At 43.2% G+C, this 13,829-nt stretch overlaps 1 protein-coding gene across 4 annotated transcripts in view; it reads left to right on the plus strand.

The window, feature by feature from the left end:
- col6a3 (collagen, type VI, alpha 3) overlaps positions 1 to 7,093 on the plus strand; it is an 89,407-nt gene extending 82,314 nt beyond the window's left edge. For all 4 annotated transcript variants that reach the window (XM_076156132.1, XM_076156140.1, XM_076156149.1 and 1 more), the window contains 11 exons: positions 7 to 500; positions 616 to 718; positions 830 to 1,531; positions 1,626 to 1,728; positions 1,817 to 1,872; positions 1,956 to 2,216; positions 2,629 to 2,703; positions 3,745 to 3,930; positions 4,867 to 4,926; positions 5,587 to 5,772; positions 6,207 to 7,093. In XM_076156132.1, the coding sequence (XP_076012247.1) occupies positions 7 to 500; positions 616 to 718; positions 830 to 1,531; positions 1,626 to 1,728; positions 1,817 to 1,872; positions 1,956 to 2,216; positions 2,629 to 2,703; positions 3,745 to 3,930; positions 4,867 to 4,926; positions 5,587 to 5,772; positions 6,207 to 6,247 (2,267 nt within the window). In that variant the 3' untranslated portion in view covers positions 6,248 to 7,093. The remainder of the gene's footprint in view (positions 1 to 6; positions 501 to 615; positions 719 to 829; positions 1,532 to 1,625; positions 1,729 to 1,816; positions 1,873 to 1,955; positions 2,217 to 2,628; positions 2,704 to 3,744; positions 3,931 to 4,866; positions 4,927 to 5,586; positions 5,773 to 6,206) is intronic.
- Positions 7,094 to 13,829: the final 6,736 nt, after the last annotated feature.

The following is a 13,829-nucleotide window of genomic DNA, read 5'->3' on the forward strand; positions in this document are numbered from 1 at the left end:
TATCAGGTCAGCAGGAGTGTCCTCTCTACCCCACTGAGATGGCCTTTGCGCTCGACACCTCTGTTGGCGTTGACGGACCCGCCTTCAACAACATGCGAGACGCGGTCCTTCGTCTAGTCAGCAACATCACCATCGCTGAGAGCAACTGCCCTAGAGGAGCACGTATTGCTTTGACCCTCTACAATAATGAAGTGACCACTGAGATCCGCTTCGCTGACGCGTTGAAGAGACGCGCCCTGGTGCAGCGAATTGAGGGACTGCAGACTCTGCAGACTCGCAAGCAGCGCAGCTTGGACACGGCCATGAGCTTTGTGGCCCAGAACACCTTCAAGAGGGTACGCAGTGGCTTCCTGATGAGGAAGGTGGCCATCTTCTTTGTCAACGGCGCAGTGAAGGATACACAGGCCGTAAGCAACGCGGCCCTCCGCCTCCATGATGCTGGAATTGCCTCTCTGTTCTTGGTCAACCGTGAAGACAGGGCACTAAGCAGAGCAATGCAGGTAAAGCAAAAACACACAAAGCACACTGTGAAATCTATATTAGCTGGGTACTTCACAAAACAAAGATTCACAAGACCATTGTCCATTGTCCTTTTGTCTTCTCATTACACGTCAGGTCAACAACACCGCCCTGGGTCAGGTCATCGTCCTTCCCAAACCTGGGAGTGCACAGTACAATGCAGTCATCCAAAAGGTTATGAACTGCCACGTGTGCCTGGGTAAGAGCTCCAGTTATATGCTCTAATTGTTACCATGTATTTTTGAACCTTCAACTTTGACACCGTCGATCTCATAGTTAAAGCAAGTGATCTCCATGTTCTCCTTTTTAGACATTTGCTCCCCAGACCAGATGTGTGACTACGTGCCTACATTGCCCAGCCGTGACAGGCGGTCTTCCATCGCAGACGTGGACATTGACATGGCCTTTGTCATGGACAGCTCTGAGTCTACCTACCCAACGGTCTTTACAGAGATTAAGCGCTACATTGCGCACATGGTGGAGCAGCTGCACATCTCTGCAGATCCCACATCATCCAGTCACCATGCCAGAGTGTCTGTGGTCCAGCAAGCCCCCTATGAGTTCCTCCGTAACCACAGCGCCTCTCCCATCCATGTGGATATTGGCTTGACCGAACACCACTCAGCTCAGGATATTGTCAATTTCCTGTTGGAGAAGACGCCACAGCTCGAGGGTGGCCGGGCCCTGGAGGCAGCTATCGAATCCACGGTGGAGCAGGTGTTCCAAAGGGCGCCGCTCCAGCGTGACCGGAAGGTACTGATACTCTTTGTTACAGGCAGTGTGGAAGAAGAAGCGGAGCAGCTGGTGCGTGTGGCCACTGAGGTCAAGTGCAAGGGCTTCTTCCTGGTGATCTTGGGCGTGGGTGAGAAACTGAGTGCTGGCGATGCCCGTGTGTTGTCCCGCATGGCTAGCGAGCCATCAGATGTCTTCTTCAAGAGGCTGGACACCATCTCACAGTTTTATGACAAACATATCTTGAACTTTGGCCAGCTGCTGCCGAAATACATCAGCAGTAAGTTTAAGATCGTACCTCATTTACTGCATACTGATTGTATTCATCCTTTACTTGACTGTGACGCTGTGTCCTGCTCTTCTTGTGTTTCCAGTTGAAAATGCTTTCTTCATGTCCCCTGAAGTCTCCAAAAACTGCAAGTGGTTCCAGAGTGATCAGCCATTAAAAAACCCCTTTACATCACCACAGGAACAGGAGTAAGTTCTTTGCCGTGTGAATCCTTACTGTTCGTTTGTTGTACACGTCGGCAGGGGTTTGTTTCACGTTTTGTTCGTGTCCGTGTAGGAAACATCAAAAACACCATGAAAATCACCAAGCGGTGCACGAGAGAAAGCACAAAGGTAAGAAACACAACAGACTGAAAGGAGCTCACACTCCTACAGCGGCTGCAGTCAGACTGAAGTGTATATTTTAACCCCCTCAGACACAGATGAGCTTCACGTCACCAACATCACCTCCAGCAGCATGAAGCTCCGCTGGTCCAGCCCAGATCCAAAGCTCTTTGTGTACTTCGAGGTGGTGGTGACTCGGTTGCATGACCACGCCATGGTGCTGAAGACCAACGTGTCAGGGACGACGCTCGCTGTGGACAACCTGGAATGTGGCCAGTCCTATCACGCTGTGGTCACAGCCCACACTGCCGACGGTCAAGTTGTCTTCACCTACAAAGGCATCGTCATCACGAGTAAGACCACTAACATACCTGCACATTTACTGTAAATTGTTTCTTGAATATCATCCTAAGTCATTTTTAAATTGAATGTGTCTGTCTTTTGCTAACTAAACTAAAAACAAATCTTTATTCCACAAGATATTATATTTTTTAGGAGTTTTTTCATTGCAAACTCTACAGTCTAAATTAAAAAAAAAAGAAAAAAAAGTCAGATAAGGAAAATAAATATCTGAATATTTCTTGGAAAAAAAGAAAAAAGAAATGAGTGATCACTGAAAGTTCTTGTTATCCGAGTTGATTTTAGAAATAAAACAAAGCCACACATCCATTATGTTGTGACCCATAACTGAGACCTTAGGAAAAGCCAACAAAAAATGTGAAAACGTGTCAGTTGCTTCTATCACCTCTTGTTTGTCTCTGACAGAAGCAGCAGAGCTTAAGCCAGCCAGCCAGAGTGCCGGCACTGTAAGCACTGCACCTCTGGACAAACCGGAAACTGGTGAGTGCTGCGTGACGGAAATGACCAAAGGATGAAGTCAGAACCATGGAGTAGGAAAAAGGCTTCATACTGAACGTTGGCCCGGTGTTTTTGTTAATAATGGCAGAGTTGTGTTTGGCTCAGTTTCCCGGGCCGAGTTTATGAAAGCAACTAAAAGCTGATAATACAGTTCAGCTGGAGGAGCCGTAATGCAGCACACTTTCAACCTCACTCCTACAGAAATGTGTTTTTAATGAACACACCACTGCGTGCCAAGATAAGAGGTCCTTAAAGGAATAGTTTGGTTTTTTTTGGGACGTTGGGGTAATGAGAGTACATCTGATCTAATCTCTACTTCATTAACTTGACTGTATGGTCATTATCTCTCAGTAACTCATACCACCTTCAGTCTGAGCTGCTTCTCACATTGAAGCAGTGAGAATGAACCTGCACCTCCATGTATGTTTCCTAACCTACCTAACTGTCACTCAGATGATTATAACAATATTTATTCCTGCATTCATTAGCGCCATATCTTTACATAAATCAGGTCAGCAGCGTCTCTTTGTAATCGCACCCCAAACTCTGATGGTTTTCTATGAATTGTTTGTTAGGTTTGTCTGGTGTTGGCTCTGAGGGATTAGTCATGGATTTGGATTTGCAGCATGACCATAGAGAACGCACAGATGCCATGCTGATCCATGAAACACCAAACTAACATGAAGTAGTAGTCATAACTAACTGTGATGTCTTCAGTTGACCTATGGCCTAAATCTACCCTCCACCTCTTCTTTATACTGTTTTTGATTTGCAAATATCCAGAATTCTAACGGTACATGTAGCCTTTCTGTAGTGTTATGCCACCATGAATGCTATTTTCCTTTAACAGTGAACCATTTGAACACTAATAGGCCATCAACCAACCAAAAACTCTGATACAACTTTTTAACAGCACACAGTCACTGCATTATGCCTGATATAGATGTAGATTGGTTCTTAACACTAACTCATCCTCTCTCTGTTTCTGTCTTCCATCACTGCTGTTCTGTTTGCATGTTCTAGTTAATGATTTTGCAGACCCATGCTCGCTTGACTATGACCCTGGAATGCCCTGCAAAGACTATCAGGCTAAGTGGTTCTATGACAGACAGAACGGGATCTGTACACAGTTCTGGTATGGAGGTTGCGGAGGCAATGACAATAGGTTCGAGACCGAGGCCCTCTGCTTGAAGCTCTGCGTGGGCTCAGGTAAGCTGCCGAGGCTCTGTGAGGGATTGTGCCTCTGCCCGCTGTGATGCTGCAATATGTGGCATCTGTGTGTTATGAGCCTGAAGCACACACATATTGTAAATACATGCAGGTCAACGGAATATGGACAAGTAATTGATTTGATTAATTTAATTTCACTGTTTAACAAATTTGTGAATGTTGAGGGCGTTGTTGAAGCTGCTGAAGACCTGCTAGTGATTTTATACTGATTAACCCTCTGAAGTCACAAATAATCATGCAAACAGTTTTTGAGTCCTTGTTTGTTTTATGTTTATTTATTCCATTTTAAAGAATTTCCTAATGCTTTCTGTGATTTCTCAGAAGCATATCTAATATTAATAAATAAAGCAGAACATTTTTGGGTGGGTGTGTGTGTGTGTGTGTGTGTGTGTGTGTGTGTGTGTGTGCGCACGTGTTTGTGCGCGCGCACACACACACACACACACACACACACAGGATTTTCTTATCTAAAAAAGGGGGGCCCTGCAGAAAAAGTTTGGGAACCACAGGTCTAACTAAATATATTTGTTCACATTTTAAGTCCTATCTTGAGATATTTCAAGATTTTCTCAAATCAAACGTTTTCCAGCTTTTAATGCAGCATATCACTGCAGAGGGTTAAGATCACCTCATACATCTGCTGTCCATTTGAGTTATGTGGAAAACGTGGACTTTATCCACGCAGAGAGGAGTGATATGTGTGCTGAGGAGTCAAATGAGGGTCAGAGAGATAATCCCTTAGAGTGCTTTGTGGCAGATTGGGGATGAGGAGCACATCTGAGTAAATACACTTATCCATTTATGTCTCTGTTCCACTGGAAACCCTACGGAAAGAATCCACCTGATCATTTGTCACAAGCTGCTGATAGTCTGTTCCTTTCAAACTGAAGTCACATTCATCTCTTGTTTCTGCAGTTCCAGAGCCTCAGCTGAAAGTTAAGCAGGTGGAGCAGATGCAGATCCTCCCAGATCCCGGTGAGTACTGACAGATGTTTGTAGACCTATAATGTCCTGATGTCCTCCCTTCCTGTTACCTGTTTTGGAACACGAGTGATTTGGTTGAATCGAACTGCCAGCATCAAATTCCACACCGAAGATCTTTTCTAATACATCAGGGCATACAATCAGCAGTGGTGCGAGTTGTATCACTGTTCTAAGATTATATTTCCTCAAATTGTGCTCACTTTGCAAAACAACGAGCCTTTTGTGTTCCGTCTACACACACGCCCATATCCTCACTGCCCTTCACGTACAGTAAATGACTGACGGAACGAGTCGAAAGCCAAGCGTGGAAAGATGAGAAGGTTATACTTTTGCCATTCCAAGTCCAGCGGGCCAAGTCACAACCGTGAAGGAAATGAATGGAAAGCCTTGTTCATGGCTCCATTGTTTTTTTGGCAGCAGGCCTCACACACATGCAGTTCCAGTTTCTTTAGGATCTTTGAACTCTAAATTGGCACAACACTTACAAACCTTTTCCAGTGCAAACCACCATGCATACTGGGAATGATCCTTTCATTGTTTAGTGCCTCCCAATCACAAATCAACTGGATTTGAGTTGTAAATTTAGTGGTTCTCCCATTAACTTGAGCATTTTGATGCAATACTAACTGTGATGTTTCTCCTTCATCACAGCGGCCTCTACAGCTGTGGACATTTGCCAGCTGCCCAAACAGGAAGGCACGTGTGCTAAATTTGTCCTCAAGTGGCACTTCGATGCCCCTAGCAAAAGCTGCTCACGCTTCTGGTACGGCGGCTGCGGCGGCAACCAGAATCGCTTCGACACACATGAGCAGTGTGTGAAGGCTTGTGGAAAACCAGGTATGTGACGTCTGCATCATCGTGGACCATTAAGGCACCATGTCATGAGATATAAAAGGAGAAAAAGAGAGAGAGAGAGAGCAGAAGGAAGAGCAGAGCGGGGTGGCATTCAGAGCTGGCCAAAGCATTTCAGGGGCCCAATCCAGACTTTGAACCTCTGACCATCATGGAGGGCCCCGAGCAGCTTTAAGTGCAGGGCCGACACTGTGTGTAATAAAGGGTTTAACAACGTAAATATGTTGTCCAAAAATGTATACAGGAAAAATTAAAAAAGTTAATGGGGTCAGTGGGGCCAGTAAACACAGTTTATCATGTTTCTGTGATAAGTTACACGTTTGTACCCACACAGTGGTTACCAATGGGACAGCAGAGTAAGTAACATAGGTAAATGCATTCTGAGGTTAATTGTGTCTTTGTTCGTGTTTGGTCCCCAGCACCCATCAGGCATAGAGTCCTGGCTTCCATGAGAACATAGGACCAAGCTGAGGAAATGGCCTGTTTGACCTCTGCTAAGGGGAGTCTGAGGGGAATCAAGCAGACAGGCCATAGGGATGCATAACCAAAACAATGGTGGCTGCACTGGATTCCACAAAGAAACAAAAAAGGACTTCATCCCCAAAATGCTTGAGAAGTCATTTTCCCTCTTGCTGTAAATAATAATTTTCTTATGAACAACAAGAAGGAAGGCGACACAGTTTGGTGCATGATTTGTTTTGTTTTTTACCCACTGGTGCTACAAAACTATGTTTGACCTGCAGACGAAGTTGTTCAGCACATTCAGTGCATTTTGTAAAAGTCAAGTTTTCTGAAACAATGACATCATTTTGAGTTTTCATATTTTTGAAATGCAGTTTTATGATAAACAAGAAACATATATGAATATCTTGGACTGAGATAAGCAATGCATCCGTACGTGCAGGACTGGCAATATTCAATGCAGTATGCTTTTATTTTTTGTATAGTTTTACATTCCACGTTCACAGAGCATCGTCGATTCCCAAAGTCACTTCATCCCCATGGCAACGCTACTTCACCAAATCCACCGCTATGTTTACACAAGCACACAGTTGTAGTACAGCTGTTCGTGTATTTGAATGACAGTGACCGCCTGCTTGGATGCTTTAAATGTAACGTAAATGCACTTCTAGATCCACTGCCTCAAACACACAATCTCCACTTATTGAAGAAAAAAATGGAATGTACTTGTCAAGCTGATTTATTTTTAGTTTAGTTTCATGTTTGAACTGAAATGTGTGTTTCATCTGGGTTATAGGGGAAAATAAAAATGAATCAGACTTTCTAATAAACTTGAGCAACTCATTGTTTTCTTTCTTGTTTTGAATTATACAGTGAAGTTTAAGATGTTCAGGAGGTTCTTATTCATTCTGATTGTGTTCGACTGAGTGAAGCCCATTCATTAGCACCATCGCCTCTCAGACAGATGGTCCTGGGTTCAAATCCAGCTTGTTCCTCTCTCTCTCTGTCTGTGTGTGCGTGTGTGTGTGTGCGTGTGCGTGTGCGTGTGCGTGTGCGTGTGCTTCCCCTTGGGGCTCTGATTACCTCCCACGCTCCAAAAACAGGCAGGTTTGCTGAGCTGGAAACTCTAAATTACCCGTAGGTGTGAATGTGTGAACCTGGCCTATCACCCAATGCATGCTGGGATAGAATATATCCTGCTGTGACTCTGCACAGGATGAGTGCCTGGGAAAGGAGAAGGATCGGACAGAGCTGGAATTACTTCCAAATTACCTGAGAAATCCCTGCACCAAAGTCTGTAGCACAAATCTATAATTCTTAAGGAAAATTTCAGAGAGGAGGGAGTGACAGTCCTTTAACTTTTACAAAACTTGTTTTTGAGACACATTCATTATCCATGACCAGAGACGTCAAGAAAATTCTTAGACTCTTTGTCATTATCACTTTAATTAATTATAATAAATTCTCATTAATCAACACTGACCTCAATGTTTCATTGTAAAATAACATAAATATCTAATTATGTTACGATCACTTCATTTCAATAAATATGTATATCTATACAAAACTATACCATTTTGATACATTTCCATTTGTGCACATTTAATCTGTACATCTCTCAAAAGAAAAAGGAGAAGAAACTATGTGTTGAGAGCCGCTTGTTTGTAATGCAAACCCCACCTCTCATACGAACCCCATGCCCCATACACATTTTGGCGTGGGTGTGTGTGTGTGTCAGTGCTTTCGTCCATTCTGCATCCAGCTGTGGTTGATTTCCAGCTGCATGCCAGTGTTTCCTAGTATTTGTCCCTGCAGATCTGCGGCAGCACAAACATCCATGACTTCAACTCCATCCACATGGAGCTGATGACATCGATTAGCCACAGGTCCATTTAGACAATTCCGTAGATATTATTCTGAAATATAGTCTGTCTGAGGGCTGCCATCATGCTCATGACAGTAGAGACAGGAGTAGAAAATAGTAGAAACGATGAAATTCTCGTAGACGCAGAGGCCACAGCTCATGGCCCCTCTGTGTCAGAGTTCCCGCAGGTAGAGTGTTGAAGTATTTAGCACGAACCAAACCAAACCAAACCAGCCTCCGTCCAACAACACACAACCAGCCAGCAGCATTAAACACTGCAGATCTTTATTTGTGTTTCTGTTAGGTGATTGATGTGTCAGAAAATACTTTTGGAATTACAGGACGGAAGCCTCATCTATCCCAACTAAATCCTGCTGACGTTTCTCCCACATTCCTCTTCCTCCATCTGCACCTGTATGATTCAGTTTTTAATATGAGTTCCATGTGGTTTTTAAACTCTTTTTCCAACACATTTCTACCACACACCAGGCGTCCCACAGATAAAGGAATGCTCACTGAATCTATTATCTCTGAATCTGTCGGCTAACAGGCGCAGAGTTAGCTTCAGAGGGTAACGGAGCAGAGCAGCCATGACATCTTTAAAGAATTTGGCTCCGCTCACAGTTCCCACGGCAACATTTCCAGGGGAAGTTGGCCCTGGGCTATTCATAGATTAAGAAAATAATGCATGTAACTATTAGACATCTACAGAAAATACACGCTTTTTCACCCATTTGAGCCTGTATACAGGTGTCGTCCTATAATCTAAATTTTAAATTCCTCTTTCTTTTAGATTCCTTCGTGTTCATGTGGGCTGAGACGTCCATGTCTTGAGTTGGGTTGTCAAGGTGATGAGATTCACCTGGTCTGACTGTCTGATGAGCTTTATAAGCTGCAGTCAGACAGTCGTCCGCTCTTTCTTCCCTTTCAGCCAGTTGGTTTGCTTCTCTTTGGTCCCATTGTAGTATTTTGTTTAAAGATACATTATAAAATGTAAATCTCTGTTCTGTATCTGTGAAACCCACACTGGTCCAGCTTATGAAACACATTCAATGTATTAATTTTTAAATCAAAGACGATCTGTGGCTCGCGTCCTCGTGCCACATTTCCTTCTTCACTATGTGACAGCGTAGCATTATCGGGAGCCGTGCAGACAGAGGGGCTCTCAGGGTCCCTTGGCTCTTCTCACCACACAGTGGCTTTACCAAACCAGTGGTTGTGTGTTGGTTTCCACAGCACTGTGAGTCATATAGGGCCATGGGACTTCCAGTGTAAACATTGTTAGAGGAGAGACAGTCAGTGAGCTTTGGGCCAAGTGCTCATACTGTTCACAGACCTCAGTGAGAGATGCGTGTGGTTTTTCTGAACAAGTCTGGACACAGTTTGCAAACCAAAGCATTGTGGTTTCATCCGCATGATGTGTTTTTTTTGAAGATGAGTGAAATAATGATTGGGGGCTCAAACAGGGCTTTCATGTTTAGAAACCAGAGCAAAAGAGCATTTAATAGGGTCTCCAAGCAGAAATATTCCTCCCAGCAAACAATCATGCCGTTGAGGTTTGCCGTGGATTAACTTGGCTGAACCAGCAGCACACATGCGCTCGGCCCCATCGATGACTCACTCTGCTGGCTCGGCATGTTTCCACAAAGAGCCATAAAAATCTGGGGCCTGTAATGACTTTCACATTGAGCGGCAGAGCAGTGAACCCACTCCTACTTATCTGCAGCTCCTGAGTCACAGCACAAACCACAGGCAGACTCATCTCTTCCCGAGTTTCCTTTGCCTCCTTTGGCAAATGGGGGCATTCTGCGGCAACGCAAACCCACTCGTGAGGCTTCGCCTGCTCATGGGAAAGCTGAACCTGAGTCGGCAAATTTCCTTGGACTGATGAATGTTACATCTGGCAAGTTACATGTCTAACATGAAAGCGCAAAGAAATCTGTGGGATGGAGGAAGCAAGTCACAAGTTTTTTTAATAGAAGAAGAAGAATAGCCCTCATTGTTCTTATACAAAACCAAAGAGGAGATAAAAGTGACTTGATTCTCCATAAACCTGTACTTGACATTCACAAGAGGCAGAGGATAAATTTGCACACAGTCACAATGCAAGTAGTAACTGTGTGCAATCATTTTGAAGCTTCTAATGTCCTGAAACTACATCCAGAAACGAGCTATGGCCGAGACACAGCTGACCTTGAGAAAAACTGACCAATCACTTTGCGTGACTATTACTCTCTCCCATCTACAATGACCTGATTGACGCCGGTTTCATCCAATAGCAGAGCTTCTAAGCTTCTGATTGACATCTTGTATAATCTGATGAGGCCTTGATTGCCGCAGATATGAAGTCAGCTATCTTTGGTGACCAGCCCAAGATTGTTTAATCTAGAAATAAAGTAAAAATATGAATTATGAGAAACATTTTAGCCTTCCTGAAAAGGGTTCACCACACGAGAGGCAGAGAATAAATTTGCACACAGTTACAATGCAAGTGGTGCATCATGCAATCCCATTTTAATGGATCCAAAGTCAGAACCACAACAGCATCCGAAAATTAGCAAAAGTTGACATTACTGACACCCATGATTTCTGTCGGTACTGCATCTTACATACCATTACATCAAAATCAGGTATACATGAATCAGTAAATCAATTCATCTTTTGTGGATTGGATTATGTACAGAGTGATTTGTACAAGTCATCGATAACAGATTTGCAGTCTGAACCTATTTACAGGCATAAGAGATCACACACACACATGGGTCGCTAATAAATATGTTGACCAGAGCCTGATGTACCATGCAATATGATTTAGAAGTAAAGTGCATATTATTATTTCTGCTGCTTTCTCTGAAATCTGTGTGTGAAAGTATTTGGCCCCAGTTTCTCCAACCAAACACAGTTGGTAATTGCAGATTTTCAGAAAACATATTTTAACATCTCTACTGGAAAACAAGCTATGGTTTAATATTCTATCATCTCGCTCAGATGTTCCATGTTTAATCCCGAACAGGGCAGCCAAACTTAAACACAGAGCATGTGTTACATCACCTCACCGAGCAAATCGTTTTTAAAAAGTGAACCGCAAACAAATCAAAGCTGCATGTCGACATAAACTTAATTCAGAGATCACAGTTCACACACAACACTGCAGAACATTTGTCTGCAGCAACACCTCAAGGCCCCTGACCTCCAGCTCAGGCATGAGAGGAATAACAATTAATCTCCCGAGTCAGAGAGAAAGAATGAAATTTAAAACATGCTATGAAAAAAAGGAACATATGCTCTGGAGGCAAAGAAATGTTTTCAACATGAGATGTTTGAAATGTTTCAAAAGATTTCTAACATTTGTATTTACACTGGAAGCGAGAAAAACTTCTTAATGTCGTCTCATTTTACACCTTCACATAAAGACTTCTCAACTTTCTCTGATGGTCGTCCTCTTCCAGCCACAAATTAGTGTTGAGTGAGAGAAGTTAGAGGACAAATGTGTGTACAGCATTAGGCAACTTTACAGTACATTGTATCCACACATACTGTATATTTGATCTGTTTTACTATGATACTGGTGTCAGGTTTTGAGTAAGTATACGCAAATATATATATATATATATAAACAGCGAACAAAAGGTTTGGAACTTTGTGTTTGGTAGATTATTTCTCTGTTGTAACAATGCTTCTTGGCAATACTTTTTATACAGTTGGAAAGCCTGTTTAGTCCTCCTTTAAATGGTGCCCCATTTGGTAACATGGGAACATGCATTTGCGGGATGAGCAGCACAGCTGAGTATGTGGGTTGCGCTCATGAAAAATTTGCCAAATCGTCTCTGCAAATGCCAAACAGCTTATTCTGCTGTTGCTATTTCCTCTTGTTTGGTGGATTGGATGATTGAAGTCTATCAGTAACAAGGAAGAAAAAAGACATGTTGGCAATTTTACAATTTATTCATTTAACAAACAGTCAGGAGCCAAAGTAGTGTGTGGAAAAACCATACACAGCCACAACAGCCTGGCACCTCCTCCTCATGCTGGTCACCAGCCGGGTCACACATTGCTGATATCGAAATGAGATTCTGCAACCAGTGGCAATCCCATATCTCCACAGTCTAGGACCGAACTCCATCCTCCAAGATGACAATGCTCACCCCAATCAAATTAGTTTCATTTGTATGGTCTGAAACACGACAATCGACGATAACTGACCTTAACATGAAAAGGGAAGAAATCATGGTAAAGGCAACAGCCTGATCTGGATAAGATGAGATGATTTTCAGGGAAAAAGTCTAATTATTGGTTTGAAACCTTCATGGGTATTCTTACTTTAGCTACGTTTAGCTGCTACTACAGCTTTGGCTAGCTGCTAGCTACCTCACTAGCTGGCTACAATAGAGATGAATGGTTATGTCACCAAAAGTTCGCTATCAGAATATTCTGTAAACCGCTACAAAAACTCTGCGAGACTGTAAGTAACAGAGCGGTTTGTGCTTAACTAGTCTGGTTAATATTATCCTGGATCACTTCTTACTCAGCTTAGCGTGATTTAAGGTCTCAGTCAGACTGTGGCATGTTTTAAAAGCTCATGTCGCCGCTTGACTCGTGTTCTTAGCCAAACTAGCATCAGACCACTGCTTTTTTTGCAAACGCAGTTTATGAGATCATAAAACCCACAGATTTATCGTGTCAACCCAATAAAGCCTTTACGTGCATAAATTAAGCTTCTTCAGTTGAATATTAAGGTTGCACTTTTGTTCTCTCGTCTGTTGCTCATGATTCACTAAAGTACCTCCCTGTGCAGATGTGCAAAGTCATGGGTGATGGCCTAAAGTGTATTTGGAGATCATTTTGACTCCGATCTGGTCGATGCTTTTCTGTGAGCTCCCCAGAAATGCACCCAGCTCTCCAGTCTGACCTGTTACTCAAAGAAGGGCAATCGCAGCCTAGATACTTGTTATCACCCCCAGTATTCCCTCCGAGAGTCAGAGTCTCTGTTGCAGTATTTATCCATATATCTGAGCTGTGTGCCGTAATGAATAGCACAGGTTCGATCAACAGAGTTAATATCCTGTGAGGGGAGATTGGGTTGCTGCTGTGCAAATAATTGGCGAAGTGGAAACTCTGGAAAGACTGTTGGCCTTCATAGTAGACACAAATACCTGGGTGGCTGCGTTTCTAAAATTTAACTTGGCCTTTTGTTTCCAGATGGAAGCAGAATATAACAAACACCACTCAATACGATGGAATCCAACACAACAACAACACTGACGTCAGCTCCAAAAATGCACATAAACTTGAAAATAACTACAAGCAGCCGCAGCATAGAGAGGTCAGGTCAAGGCTGCAGGCGACGTGAGTTGCTGCAGCAGGAGCCGTGACATTACATAACATCACAGACCTAAGCCTTATTGGTTTACCTCCAAAAATCCAGAGAATCCAGTAAAGTGAATAATAATAACACAGGACGTATGCAAGCTGCGGCCTGCTGCAAACCATGCCGAAATGTTTGGTTTAAGCCTCTGAGAACACGAGCATGAGGTATTTCATGCTCAGTTTACAGAAAATGGACAGCATAGCGAGGAGAACAAATTTGTGTGTACATGTGTGTCACTGCTGGTCAAAGAAGAAACATCTTGAGCATAAATCATGTAACTCTTCCAGATTCTAGTCCAAACTGCATTATGTAACATCACAGGCCTGCAAGTTTGAGCTATTAGAAATA

The sequence above is a fragment of the Genypterus blacodes genome, unplaced genomic scaffold (genome assembly GCF_046128005.1).
Source record: "Genypterus blacodes isolate CSIRO-AG114 ecotype Tasmania unplaced genomic scaffold, CSIRO-AGI_Gbla_v1 ptg000008l_1, whole genome shotgun sequence".
NCBI lineage: Eukaryota > Metazoa > Chordata > Actinopteri > Ophidiiformes > Ophidiidae > Genypterus > Genypterus blacodes.